The 13,940-nt window shown below is 38.2% G+C and overlaps 1 protein-coding gene across 11 annotated transcripts in view; it reads left to right on the top strand.

Moving 5' to 3' along the window:
• Nucleotides 1–13,940, top strand: part of ANKS1B (ankyrin repeat and sterile alpha motif domain containing 1B) — an 818,845-nt gene that overhangs the window by 567,731 nt on the left and 237,174 nt on the right. For all 11 annotated transcript variants that reach the window (XM_036237318.1, XM_036237317.1, XM_036237316.1 and 8 more), the window contains one exon: nt 10,333–10,485. In XM_036237318.1, coding sequence (XP_036093211.1) covers nt 10,333–10,485 — 153 coding nt within the window. The remainder of the gene's footprint in view (nt 1–10,332; nt 10,486–13,940) is intronic.

The following is a 13,940-nucleotide window of genomic DNA, read 5'->3' as shown; positions in this document are numbered from 1 at the left end:
TGGGGGTGGGGAAAAAAAATAGAGGTTACCCCTCTCTGCAATTGTAAGTCCATAATGATATCGAAACACAATTCACTTACCTCCGAGGGGTTAGGTTTCCTCCCTGTTCTCGTATAGAAATTGTATCCATGAGAGAGTCTGATTCTAAACAAAGGGGCTTCACGAAACAGATTTGTACAGTTGCGTGTCTCTCATCCCTGCTGCAGGTATCCAGCGCAGAGACCTTATCACACCTTGCTTCCCAACAGTAGTCACAGTGTATTAATCCTTTTGATTCCCACAGGAAGGATATCTTTACATGGACCAGCCAGAGTCTTAGACTTCATAAGGGCATTTTCCCAACGGTCACCTGAAACCCCTCACAAATGAGATGATGTGTGTGAAATCACTTTGGGATCTTTAACGTCTCACATGGTTATTAGGTGATGTTCTTCTCATTAATAGTCCTATCCATTTTATAGATATGTCTCCCCCAGAAAATTTGCACTGCGATAGCACTTAGATGGTGAGGGATAGACTTTCCTCTGAGATTCTCATGGTCAATGGCTCTGCCTCTCTCTTTCATGTTCAAACAGTCTTAGAAGAGCCACTGACAAAATGGCACTGTGACGTCTAAGCCCGGGTCTCAAAGCTTGTATGAGATTTGATTCTCATACTACTTGATAGACCTGCCATTTGGACTTGGCAGAACACTGTCTGCTAGCACTGCTTGTCCTGGTTTATTTTGAGGGCTACTGTTAGTCCGAGTCTTGGATAGCAGCAGGACAGAGCAGAAAAGGCTAGAACACGGAGAAGGAATAGAGGGAGATGCCCAACGATAACAGCTGTCTGTATTACAAAAGTCACATCAAAGAGTCTGAGAATACAAAGTACATCCAGGAAGGGAAAGAGAAGCCACGGTCCATTGCAGCTTTATAGGCAAGTTTAAGTAGCTGAGCCTGGTACATTAGGGCTGCAGTACATGTTTACATAAATGGTAGGTTTTTGTGTTTGTATCCAGAGCGTGGCATGCCACACGGATGGCTGCCCTTGCCCACATGAAGACCTTCACCGGGTCACATACAAGGATTCAGTTCTCACCAAATACAAGCCAGGTAGCTTTTGGCTCTTTACGACTGTTTTAACAGAAAGATTATTAACACCAAAATTAGCTTCAACTATGCTTTTTGTGCAAGATCCCTAAAGCAAAAGACAAGCCTCCACCCCACCTAATCTTATTGCAGCTTGGACTCTTATTCCTTTACATCTTTGACTTTCCTCAAGCCCAGGTTCTCATTTCTCGCCTCTTTCCATGGCTTTTCCATGGGCTTTCTAAAACCTTCTTCTCCCTCCTTCTCTTGCCACCTGAACTCAAAAGGATAGTTTGGAGTGCACCTGCTATCTCCCCATCTCTAATTCACACCTCAACCCAGCATAGCCTAGCCTTTCAACTCTTCTCAGTCAGGTCCCACTGACCAAATTGCCAGATCTGTGAACACTAACCCCTGCCTCGTCTTATTAGATCTCTCCACAGCATTCCTTCACTGCTGACCATACCCTCTTTGAAACTATTTTCTCCTCTTCTCATCTTGATCTTTTTTTTTTGGTCTCCTGGATACAATTCTTATCTTTTGCTTATTCACTGACAGTGTTAGCTCATCCTCAGGCCTCTTTCTTCTCACTCTATATAATTTCCCTCTGCAGCCTCATTCATGATTTCAGTTCCCACTTGTGATAAAATAAGATTTAAAGATAGCTAAGATTTCTCAAGTGCTTCTGTGTGCCAAGTACTGTGCTAAACTCTGCTTGAATTATTTCACTGAATACCTATGACAGCACTCAGAAGTAAATATCCTTTTTATCTCTCACATTACTAATCAGAAAATAGATGCTACTATCAAGACAAGAAACAATGTGTTAGAGTGTGGAGAAAAAGGAACCCTCATTTGCTGTTGATGCACCTAGAATATAAAACAGTATTAAAATTCCTCAAAAATAATAACAATAGAATTGCCAAATTATCCTGCTACTCCACTTCTGGGTGTTTATCTGAAGAATATACAAACACTAATTTGAAAATATACACACCTATGTTTATAGTAGCATTATTTTACAGTAGCCAAGATCTAAAAACAACCTAAATGTCCATCTACAGATGAGCGGATAAAGAAGATCACACACACACACACACACACACACACACACACACACACACAGAACAATGGAATATTACTCAGCCATAAAAAAGATGAAACCTTGCCACATATAACAACATGGGTAGACCTTAAGGGCATCCTGCTAAGTGAAATAAGTTAGAGAAAGACAAATGCCATATTATTTCACTCATGTGGAATTTTAAAAAATGAATGAAGAAAACAAAAAACAAACTTAGAGATGCAGACAACAGATTGGTGGTTACCAGAGTGGAAGAGGGCGGGGGGAGGCAACATGAGTAAAGCAGGTCAATTATACGGCGACGGATGGAAACTAGACTTTGGTGATGAGCGCGCTATACTGTATACAGACATCGAATTACGTTGCACGCCTGAAACTCATATAATGTTATAAACTAATGTAACCTCAATTAAAAAAAACAAGTAGAGCATTTATTTCTCCCATATAATAGCCCCGAAGTGAGCCATCTGCATTTATAAGTTGAATCTGCTATATTTAACTTTAGAAGGATCCAGGACCTTCCAATCGTTGTGCCGCCCTCCTCTAAAGTATTGCTACTCAAAGCATGGTCAGCACCATGCTTTGAGTAGCAATACTTTACAGCACTATCCCTGGTGGGATAGTGGTTAGAATTCAGGCTCTCAAAGTATGGTCAGCAGACTGACAGTGTTCACATTGCTAGGAAATGTGTTAGAACAATAGGATCTCACATCCTCCCTCCAACCTATTTATCTGCGTGTCAACAAGATTCCCCACATGACTTATATGCATATAAAGGTTTCGAGAAGTATTTCCCAAACTCCAGGGTGCTGTTTTGTCTGTGTGGTCAGAGCTGGGCTGCAGGAACTGATGTTCCACCTCATGGAAACACACAAAAAAAGCAACTCTAGAGCAAAGCATCTGTTTTTTAGGTTGACGGTAACCTGGACATGGCATGGAACACTTTCATTAGCATCCCATGGGCTCCAAGGTACTCTCCTGGCAGCAACCAGAAGACAAGCTGGAATATCTTGTCTTTAGTTGGGCAGGCATGAGCCCAGTTGAAGCCCCATGGCTGTGGAAGAGGAGAGGACAGTTTTGGTGGATGAGAAGGGGACTCTGTCTCAATTTTGTAATACTTTTAAAATATAAATACATCTATCTAATCCATTATTGACTTTTAGAGTTCTTTATTCTCTTCATCTAATTATCATGCCAATATTGTGTTGCTGGCTTAATAACCTATTGCATTGAAAGTTATTTTTTAGTTAATCCCAAAGCTATTATAGGGTAATATTATCTTTCCCTTTTTTATTAGTTCCTTTACCTATTTTCAGTGTCTTCCTCTTACCATACTTTCCATCTTATGGCTCCTTTATTTTAAAAGGTATTGTCCTTGTCTAAAGGGACAAAACCAGTTTCAGGCAGAGGGGAAGAATGACAAACAATACATATATGTCCATACGCATATGACAAACTCAGAATATTTCAAGTAAAACTGAGAAATTAAGGGAAAATTAATTGGTGATCATGTGCTCTTACAAAAGCCTTCTAAATTAGTGGTTTTCAAACATTCCTTTTTAAAGCAGAGAAAGCCTTTCTTCCTCGTCCTACCTGTGTAAAACACTTAAATTAATGGAGTGCTCTGGTTGAAGTAGATTAGGCAGTCTCAGAGCCTAAGCTGTTCAGCTTCCCAAAACTGGCCCCCTTAAAACTTAGGACTCCTCAGAGCACTGTCCTAGGGTCAGTGATCACTTCCTGCTGTATCTCCCTGATGTAAACAGTATACTGGCTCTGAGGCCAGGTTTGCTTTAAGAGGCTCCAGAAGGAGAGCCAGTGCATACTGGGACAGAATAACAAAACACCAAGAGCAACAAGGAAGGTGTTTGGTAAAATATATCAATATATCTAAATTTTCCTAAGACCAAAGCTTCCTTTGCTACTATCTTTGATTTCTGTCCCAGCTTAGGTTTTCTGCAAACTTTGGGAGTTAACTAATTGAATCAGATTGCCTTGTTGTGAACCTGTTATGAACGCCTCCTGCCTGCCCACCACTCTACCTAGCAGATCATAGGCTGTGCCTGACACCCATTCATGCTCAGCAGTAATGCTGGCTTGCCAGGCCCATGGAGCTGCCTCTGTCTGGCCTTGTCCTGCCAGATGTTCCTGCTGGAAAAATCTCTGTCTAGCCCTCTCCTACCAGATGTTCCTGCTGGAAAAAAGAGTTTCATCATTGCTAATTTGAGAAAGACGTCATAGTGTTCCCTATGCATGCTGCTGAAGACTCATGAAAAAAAGTATCTGACCTTGAACCTAAATGTCCTATCTTGTAATATTTTAATACTTTTGTCTCTCTGGGGGAGGGGGCTTATTTTTTATTTACTTTATCCATAACTCTGACATTAATTTGATATTAGCTTACAAAGTATAGAATTGTAGGATTTAGGAATTAGAAAGGAACTCTGAAATCATGGGTCCAACATTCTCATTTTATAGAAAAAAGCACTGAAGCTTAGGGAGGTGAAATATCTTGTCCATAGTTACACAGCTAGTTAACAGTAGAGTCAAGACAGCTGGGCACTGGAAACAAAGCCCAGTGCATTTGGTAATGCAGCCTACTACCTGGAATTTGTTCTTAGTATGTAATAGGTTTACATAGTTGTAAACATTAATATTAGACCATAAAAATAGCCCTCATTTTCAAAATATGTATTACAAAACACAAATCTCCCCCTTACAAATGGATGCCATGCTACTAAAATTTTCTCATTATCTTTGTGTGTTCATTAAATCACTCAATTCAATAAACGTTTAACAAATATGTGCCATGTATGAGATGCTCTGCTACAAAATTGCTAAGAGACTACAAAGATACTAAGACCTTGTTTCTTCACCATGGGGCTCACAGTCTAATGAAGAAGACCCATACATCTCTAACTAATAATAGAAAGCAGACTTTCATGATGCTATAATTATATTACAGAAATAATTAGTGGAAGGTATGATTAATTTTGACTTAGGAGTGAAGCTAGTATTGGAGAAGGCTTCATAGACGAGGGACTGTTTAACTAGGACCTTTCAAAAATGGGTAGAATTTTAACAGTGGAACTGGGGGGACAGCAATCCTGGTACAGGGAATGGCATGAGCAAAGGTATGGAGGTATACAAGACATACAATGAATTATGCTCCAATAATTATACTCAACTGAGATAAAGGATTACTTAGTTTAGGATTAGTAAAGATGCAGTATATAGATGTTTACTAGATGGCTGTTATATAGCTTGAGAAGGATGTTGATGTTAACTCAGCTTAGCATCTCTAGTCTTCCTCAGTCTCATGAAGATGTATTTGCCAATGGACTCATAAGTTGAAGAGTTTGGATTATTTTATGTGTCACCTTGGCTAAAACACTAAATGTCACTGCAAAGGTATTCTTTTATATGAAATTAGCAATTAAATTAATAGACTAGTAAAGCAGATTACTCTCCATAATGTGGGTGGGCCTGATCTGATCAGTTGAAGGCCTTAAAAGCAAAAAGGGAATTCTGCTACCAGACTGCCTGCAGACTTGAGCTGCAACATCAATTCTTCCCTGTGTCTCCAGCCTGCCAGCCTACCCTGCAGATTTCAGACTTGCCAGACCCCAAAATTATGTGAGCAAATTGTTTGAAATAAATCTAGATAGGAAGACAGACATACCGACAGAGAGATAGATAAGTAGATAGATAGATGATAGATAGAAATATAGATATACATAAGTGTATGTGTATGTGTGCATATCTCATTAGTTCTGTTTCTTTGGAGAACCTTGACTAATACAAAGACAAAGGATTTCAAAATGTGAATTAACTCTAATAGTCATTTTTTTCTCTATATGTCAGAATTTCAGTGATTTACAGCAATAAAAATATATCTATTTCTTTTTCTTACTCATGGGTCTATGGGTCAGCTGTAGTTCAGCTAATTTAGTCCAGATCCCTGATCTTCATTAAGCTAGTAAGACTCCAAGCGTTGAGTTACATTTGGGTTTGCCAAGAAATATTCATCTTTCTCCTAGGACTAGCAGTTGTGTGACTGCTCAGCACTTCTTATTCATGTGGTCGGGCATAAGAACAGGAAAGAATAAATAGATCATAGGAGCACAGAGGCCTTATCTAGAAACTGCCACACTGATGCTTCCTGTTATTCCATTGGCCAACTCAATAGCCAACATCAATGGAACAGAAAAGTTACTTCAGCCACCACTGGGATACAATGGAGATACCTTGGCAAAGGGCGTAGCTCTTATACAGAAAGAGAGCAAAGAATTGGGAACAATAACTCTGTCAGCTCGAAGGACCTTGTTAGATATATTTCTGAAAAACAAGTGTCAGCTGGGAGAAAGAGGAGTATAAAGAAGTAAGCAGACATAAACTCTTTCTAAACAGGATGGAAAAGGAAAGGAGCACAGGAAAGAGGAAGGCATAGGGGAGGAAAAAAGAGTTTTGATTAGAAGTTGAAAGGATTAGCAGCCAAAGGACTCAATATTAATTCAAAATAAGCATAGACTTAATTTAGGGCAGTAGGGAGGAGAGAGAACTAAGAGTTTTTGAAGACCTATTATATTCAGAGCACTGTGCTAGGCAATTTACAGGCCCTATGTCATGTAATTCTTAAAACAACACGAGGTAGATACTATTGTCAGAACTGAATTGAAAGATATTTTGGAAATTATCCTTATAAGACTTGTTGGCCTAATCCAATATGCTTGTAAAACAGAAAGAGGAGAGTAAGATGACTCCTAAGCATCCACTGGGCAGTTGGTGTGACGGTTCCCCATTAACTGAGATGAGGAACACAGAGGGGGGGCCAGTCTGTGAGCTGAAATTCGTTTTTGACTTGTGTTGCTGATAACTATAGGGCATCTATGTGAGATAGATGGCCTAAAAATGGCTGGGAATTTGTATCTTAGGGCTCAAGAAGGAAAGCCAATCCTGGAGAAACACTCCAAAAATAAAGACAAAAGCATTCCAAGCACAGAAAAATCGTATTAGCAAAGATATGAATGTGTCCTGTGCAGTTCACGCTGACGGAACAGCTAGCAATTTCACATACTCTTTTGACATACACAGGTGTCTAATCATATGCATTAGGCTGCACATAGCAGAGTAATGTGAGATCAGGTTGAAAAGATAAGCTTGTACCTGATTGCAATTGATCTAGAATAATAGAATAGGACATTTGGGCTTTTATCAAGAAAGGGCCACTAGCCACTATAGGTTTTTGTGCAAAGGTTGACTGAAGAGCCTGGCTTTCTAGAAGACTGATGAAGCAGCAAGATAGATGCTGGACCAAAGATGGAAGTCAAGTGGAAGAAACTATTGCATTAGTTTTTGTAAATGCTAACGAGAACCTAAACAGGGTAGTGGCGGTAAGAACAGAAACGAAGGAACAGATGGGAGAATTGGTTTGAAAGAAACTATTGTGCAGCACAGTAACCATTCTGCATATCATTAAATACGTGTCAGGCTAATTTTGTAACTTCGCATGGCTCTAATGGTTTCTTCTCCTCAGGTATGCGGAGCCTTTGTAATGTACTGGTTATCTGTTTGCATAATTTTTAATTAAGAGTGATAATTTCCCTGAAGGAGAGACTGTAACTGTTTTGTCCTCCACTATTTTCACAACATTTATCAGAATAGATACTGACTAAATAAATACCTATCGAATGAGAGGATGGATGCACGCTGCTCCCGATCACATCATGGTAACCATTTCCAGGTTCTCGTCGCTCTTCCTTCTCCCCTGCTCCTGTCTCTCACAATCCCAGCAAATATTCCCCTCCCTCTCACCACTTTAAGGATGGCCTGGGAGCGGGGAGTTTGCCTCACCGAGTAATCAGATTACTGAGCAGTCTGCATTCAGTGAGATACCGATGTGATTTTTTTTCTTATCCTGCTTTCAACCAAATTTAATCGATCCTACTAATTTTTGACATTATCTCAATCATATCCAGTAACTTTCCAGTCATGTAAAATATTAAAAGTTCAGTGCCAATCTATTTAAGCCTCTAGTTTTATTTTCTTTGTCCTCCCCCACAACCTTAAGTTTGGGCTTCCCCCAAGGGAATGGCACCTCTCCCTTTTCCGATTCTAAATTCCCTGGTGCAGGGGCAAGAAGGATTAGGGGGAAGGCAAACATTTTAATATTTAGATTTGCTTTGCAGAGCTCAGCTGGGTATTCCCACCACTGCTATTTGGCTAATACAGACCGTCAGCAGCCTTGGTGTGGCAGGTGGCCACTGATCGCTTTCTCAAAAGAGTGATGTATCACTTGGGGTGACCCATGAGAACCCCATTGCACAGCTCTCTGGTATGAGACACGTAACTCCGCTCCAGCTGGATTCCTCAGGACTCCGTAGAGCTGTCCCCAGTATCCAATGCTGGGGAGGCCAGTTTCTCAAATGGCTAACAGCACAACTTCCCTGCCAGGCTGTTCATTTCAACACATTGAGTCCTCCTTCCGTCTTTCCCTTTCTCCAGATTTTTTCCTTATGTCTACTGGGACAGCCAGGGAGTTTCTAGGGGCATGGGTGATTGTTCGAGTTAGCAGGATTGGTTCTTCCAGGCCTTAATAAGTCCTGGAGAATGTACTTAGCCCAATACATATTTTTGTAACTCTCTATAGAATATAAAAGTACTTAGTACCTTCGAGCCTCTACTTTGGGTCTAGGTCTCCGGTTTTACACATACATAACATCTGGTTATTTGGGAATGCCATTAAACTTTATTTTGCAAACCCTGAGTTGTCATTTACAGTCATAGGCACTGTGTAATAAACACCGAGTTAAGTGTCACCTGAAGAAACATTTAATGAGTAGCTAAAACGGGTTAGTCAATGTAAAAGTGAAATACAAAAGTCTGATGTAGTTCAGACTCTAGTGCAAATAATGAATCACACTGTAACTTTAAAATAGAGAACATTTAAACCTCAAAATGGAAAATAGATTGGGGAGTGAAACAATGGGAAAGAGAAAAGGAGAAAAAGTAGCTTAAAAATAAAGGACTAAGGAGAATCTTAAAAATGGAAACACTGCATAGCGAAAGAAAGTCTAACATGTTTAAGATTAAAATCTGAATCCCTGATGCCCAGACTAATCTTTTCTCTGCTTACAAATCAGAATCATATAGATTTCTATTAATATGTATCTCCTTGAATCTGAAGGAAGAGGAAAATCTATTTTGTATTATTCCCGGTTTTGCTGCTCACATCATGAATTTCACTGAAGGATCACATCAGGTTCATGAGGTGCAGCTTTCCTTAATAACTAAAGTATTAAATATATAGCGTGGCATGCAAAGCAGCACCAGTCTTAGAAGTGAGTTACTGCAAAATACAAGAATCGCAAATTCAACTAAAATTTCCAACAAAAGGTAAAGGACTGGAATAGTCCATATAAAATTTCAAACCCAGAAGTTTCTCTTGCTTAAATTACTTTCACACTCTAATTTAAACTCAGAAACATTATGTTGCTGTCACACTTCTTTGTTCTCCTAAAGTTAAAAAAAATATATATCTGTATATAGCTGACAAAAAATAAGAACCTGTCTGCCAGCAAGTTCTCTATTCATATCCAACATACTGTAGAGTCGATGTAGAACACATGGTCTTTAACCACTGAAAAGCCTTTCTTTACTGGCTTAACACAGCAGTATGTTTCTCCAGCATGTTTGCATACCCCCACTACATGTCTTACATAAGCGTGAATTTCCTTGGTTGTTTAAGTCAAGTCATGCAGTATTTTCACATGCTTTGATGTTGTGCATATGAGAATTATCATCTACATTTCTGAGAACTGCAATTTCTTGTGCCTTCAGCATTGAATTTAATATCACTTGACTGACATCATTTTAATTTCCACCCAAAAGAATGCCAATAATGTCTATGCCAGAAATTTGACATATTTTAGTTCTCTCCAATATGGAATGGATTGAGCAGCTGAACTGGAACGTTTGGGGTCCGTTTTTGAAAATTAATTCAGCATGAAAATCATCAATGATTTAGAATTGTGCATGAAGTATTTTGGTTTTCCTTATCCTTATCCAGAAAGATCTGTTTGCTTCGTATCAGATGAATTTCTAAATTGCAAGATGCATTCTGTTGCTAGAACACAAAGTAAACAGTTTAAATTAATCCCAATGTGATTTTCTTAATTGCAGATGAGACCCATTGGCCACGATGGTTACCATCCCACCTCTGTCGCTGAGTGGCTGGATTCCATTGAACTAGGTGACTACACGAAAGCCTTTCTAATTAATGGCTACACATCGATGGACCTGTTGAAAAAAATCTGGGAGGTTGAACTTATTAATGTAAGTTGGTCTCTTAAAGACACTTTAGCCATTTAACCCTTGATAAATGAAATTCTTATGGTAGATGGTTAATCTTTTCTTTCTTCGTAAATATCTGGACATCCAACATTTTACAGATATGCCTTCGGTTTTAAATATACAGCTCTCCTGGTTCCAGTCAAGCTCCACAGTCACTGTCTTTTGAAATTTTGATGTGGAGGGAATTACGAGGGCCCTCAGGGTGTTTTGCGTTATCTAAGAAAACCTTCTAAGCATTTTTGAGTTTTCCGTTTCAGGAAATAGTGTCAGTTCAGGATGTGGACATGATAACAAATAGGCTCCCATGTTGATCTTTGCTCATATTCATTGTTAAAGATGAAAGTTATAATTTTTAGTTGTCTATCTCTATCACGTTTCCTGTGTCTATTGCTTAATTGCATACACAAACCCTATACTTAAAGAAACTGCTTTTGTTCTTATTAAATCGGCTGCCGTGATATTGAAATTTTAGTTTCCATAGCTTATATCTAATCTTAAATTCTCTCTGTTTCATTCACATAGTTGGCATAGATTTTCGATAAAAACTGGCCAACGTATGTTGCCAAGTGTTTAAGTCCAAAGAGATCAATTAGATTGCACAAGTATTTTTATTAATGTTACCTTTCTTATTTCATTTTTACTGCTATTTTATTTTGAATGGCATAAAGGAATAGATGAGATGAAAAGACAATATATAATGATCGTGTCTTGGCATTATATTTGGCATCATGACCATTTCTTTTCAAAAGTGAGAAATCATTTAATCTTTTAGAGAATTTCTTAGATTTAGCTTCTATATTATAATAACTAAAAAAGTATTCATAAACTGCAAGATAAAGCGAATAAATTACTGCTAGTTCAAAAGTGCTCTGTTCTACTCTTTATGCCACTTTGTCTCCAAAAGTCCAGTCATACGTAATACATGTCATTAATTATTTTAAATGATGGTCATTAGTAGTATCTAATTAGTCTTTGCTTTTAGATATCTGTTTTAAAAATAATTTCTAGAACATCTCATAAAAACTGTTCTTTAATCTAAAAATCACTTTAAATGGACAATTTCTTGGCTCTTCTAATTTGCCATCATCTACTCTTAGCTTTCTGGGCTCATCTCCTCACAAAAGCTATCATTTTAGGAGAAACTTGCTGTCTTACTAAAAGCCTCTGATTAATTTTGTTCTTAGTCTGTATGACAATAGAAATAGCTGAAACTGTATTTCTTTTTGGTTGTATCAAGCAGATTTCAGTTCTCTGAGAACTTGACACTCATCTTATGGCTATTCTTGGCCATCAGTAAAGGGATACCTTCCATAAGTCAAACAAGCATGCTTCCAATTAAGTTGCATTCTAGTCAACGACGTAACTTGACAAACATCTCTATGTAACATCTTCTGAATAATATCACTCCCCCCTGAAGAACAAATAGGAAAGATAACATGAGAGTCACTCAGCTAACTGGTATTAGCAGCAATCCCTCACTTAAAAGAATGAATTTCAAATAGAACTCTGTTATAAAATGTCTGAAGCAAATATCATTGAAGCAAGATTATATTCTCTCAAAATTCAAATGCTGTTACTAGTGTTTTAGATAGACACTTTTTTCAGTGCGGTGGGCACCAACAGCCTAGAAGTTTATGTTCAGTCACTGTGGCCAGGGCATGTGGACAGCTACAATGACTACAAGGTCAATGGTGCCCAGAGGTTTACTGCCAGGGCTCTGGGACTTATCCATCACCACCCAAAGGGCCAACCAGCCTTGAGCTGGGACAGAAGTATAGCTTTTTCCATCCATTCTGGCTCTTTAAGGGTTTTCCCTTTAGCCATATTTGCTGTAATACAATCTGACTTCAATCTGGAGAGCAGAGGTGGCTGTCACAAGCATTGTTATCAGACTTGAAAAACACAGTCACTATGTTTTAGACCTTGAGGCCAGAGTCCTCTGTCCTGGAGTACAACATCTGCATCTAACACCAACATGTTCCCTGTTTGTTTTATATTATTATTATTCTTAAACTGGTAGAATTTAAAGTTTCAACTTCACACTCTTGATGAGGAGGCTTTGCAAGTCATTTAACTCAGTAGATATATTTATTATAAACAAAAACCGATCTGTTTTTGGAAATCAAAGAACAAAATGTTTGTGTCTATTAGAGCTGCTCTGAGAGTAGTTCATTTGATGGTTTAGGGTTGTTGGGTTTTAAAAGGAGAGAAGGGCACAAATATATGTGCCTCGTGGCTTATAAAGCTTCTGACTGGTCTCAAATTCAAGACTTTTATTTACCCCAACTAATGAGGACTGTATCCAAATATATGATAACATCATATATGACATATGGGCCCAGTAATTATATATTAGGTACCATAACTTGTTGTTTTCTAGCCCAAAGGGAATGAAATGTATAGTCACCTTGAGTTAGATTAAACCTTATTAGGGAAATTCACATCCCGAAACTTTGTAATGACTGGATAGTTTTAAGGAAACCAAATGTCTTCAATGACTTGTTTTATGTAAAGTGAAGAAAGAAGTTCAAGTGTAGGCTGTCTTTGACACAGGGCTCTGCTAGTGGTGGAGAAGAGACTGGAAGATGAGGAGGCTGACTTCTGATATGATTATAGATAACTTCACCATCATTAAATGTATCAATTAAGCCTCCACTTTCACATGTTATTATGCTTAATATTGGACAAATGATAACACAGTCTCAGTGAACATAATAAGCTTATTCCAAGTATTTTCATGATGAAATAAGAACTATATAACATTGTAACTTAAAAAGTAGCAAATACATTTAAAATTTTAAACTTTAAAAAAGTCTCCAAAGATCTTTTCTTGGTAGAGATATTAGCTGGTATTGCCTTAGAAAAATAAGGTTATTTGAATACCTAATAAAGCTACGCAAGTGTAGGGGTAAGGGAGAGTAGTGGAAATCTCATATCTTAATATCAGCATTGTCAGCAGTGAAAATAAAGCATAGAGAAACTTTTAAGACAAAGGTATTGCCTCTTTTACAGGCCTGTATGTGTCCAGACTTAGAGACTGATGTATATGCCAATAATTATTCCCTTTATTCCCTAACCTATGCTTTATATTTAGAAGCTGATGTTTTATCAATATCTCTGTTTTGTTTCTATGCCCGCCACTACCTTTAATAGTATCATTAACAGCACTTTCGTACTGATATTTTGGTGTTAAAATATAAATATGTTGGTAGAGATTGTCTGGCAAATTGTACACTCAGCAGATGCTAGCTAGATGAAACTCTAGTTTGAATTATAGCCCTCTACAAATGCTTGTTAAGAGAATTAAAACTAGTTAGCATTGCATAAGTACCTGAATGTTTTTAAATCAGATTTTAGGCCTTGCATATGATATCAGGTTTATACAATAGTTCATGCTACATGAAAATTTTAGACAAAAGAGTTGTATATATTCTCTG

The sequence above is a fragment of the Rousettus aegyptiacus genome, unplaced genomic scaffold (genome assembly GCF_014176215.1).
Source record: "Rousettus aegyptiacus isolate mRouAeg1 unplaced genomic scaffold, mRouAeg1.p scaffold_m13_p_2, whole genome shotgun sequence".
NCBI classification, from domain to species: Eukaryota; Metazoa; Chordata; class Mammalia; order Chiroptera; family Pteropodidae; genus Rousettus; species Rousettus aegyptiacus.
Note: the sequence above shows the minus strand (reverse complement) of the source record. Positions and strands in the feature narration are given on the sequence as shown.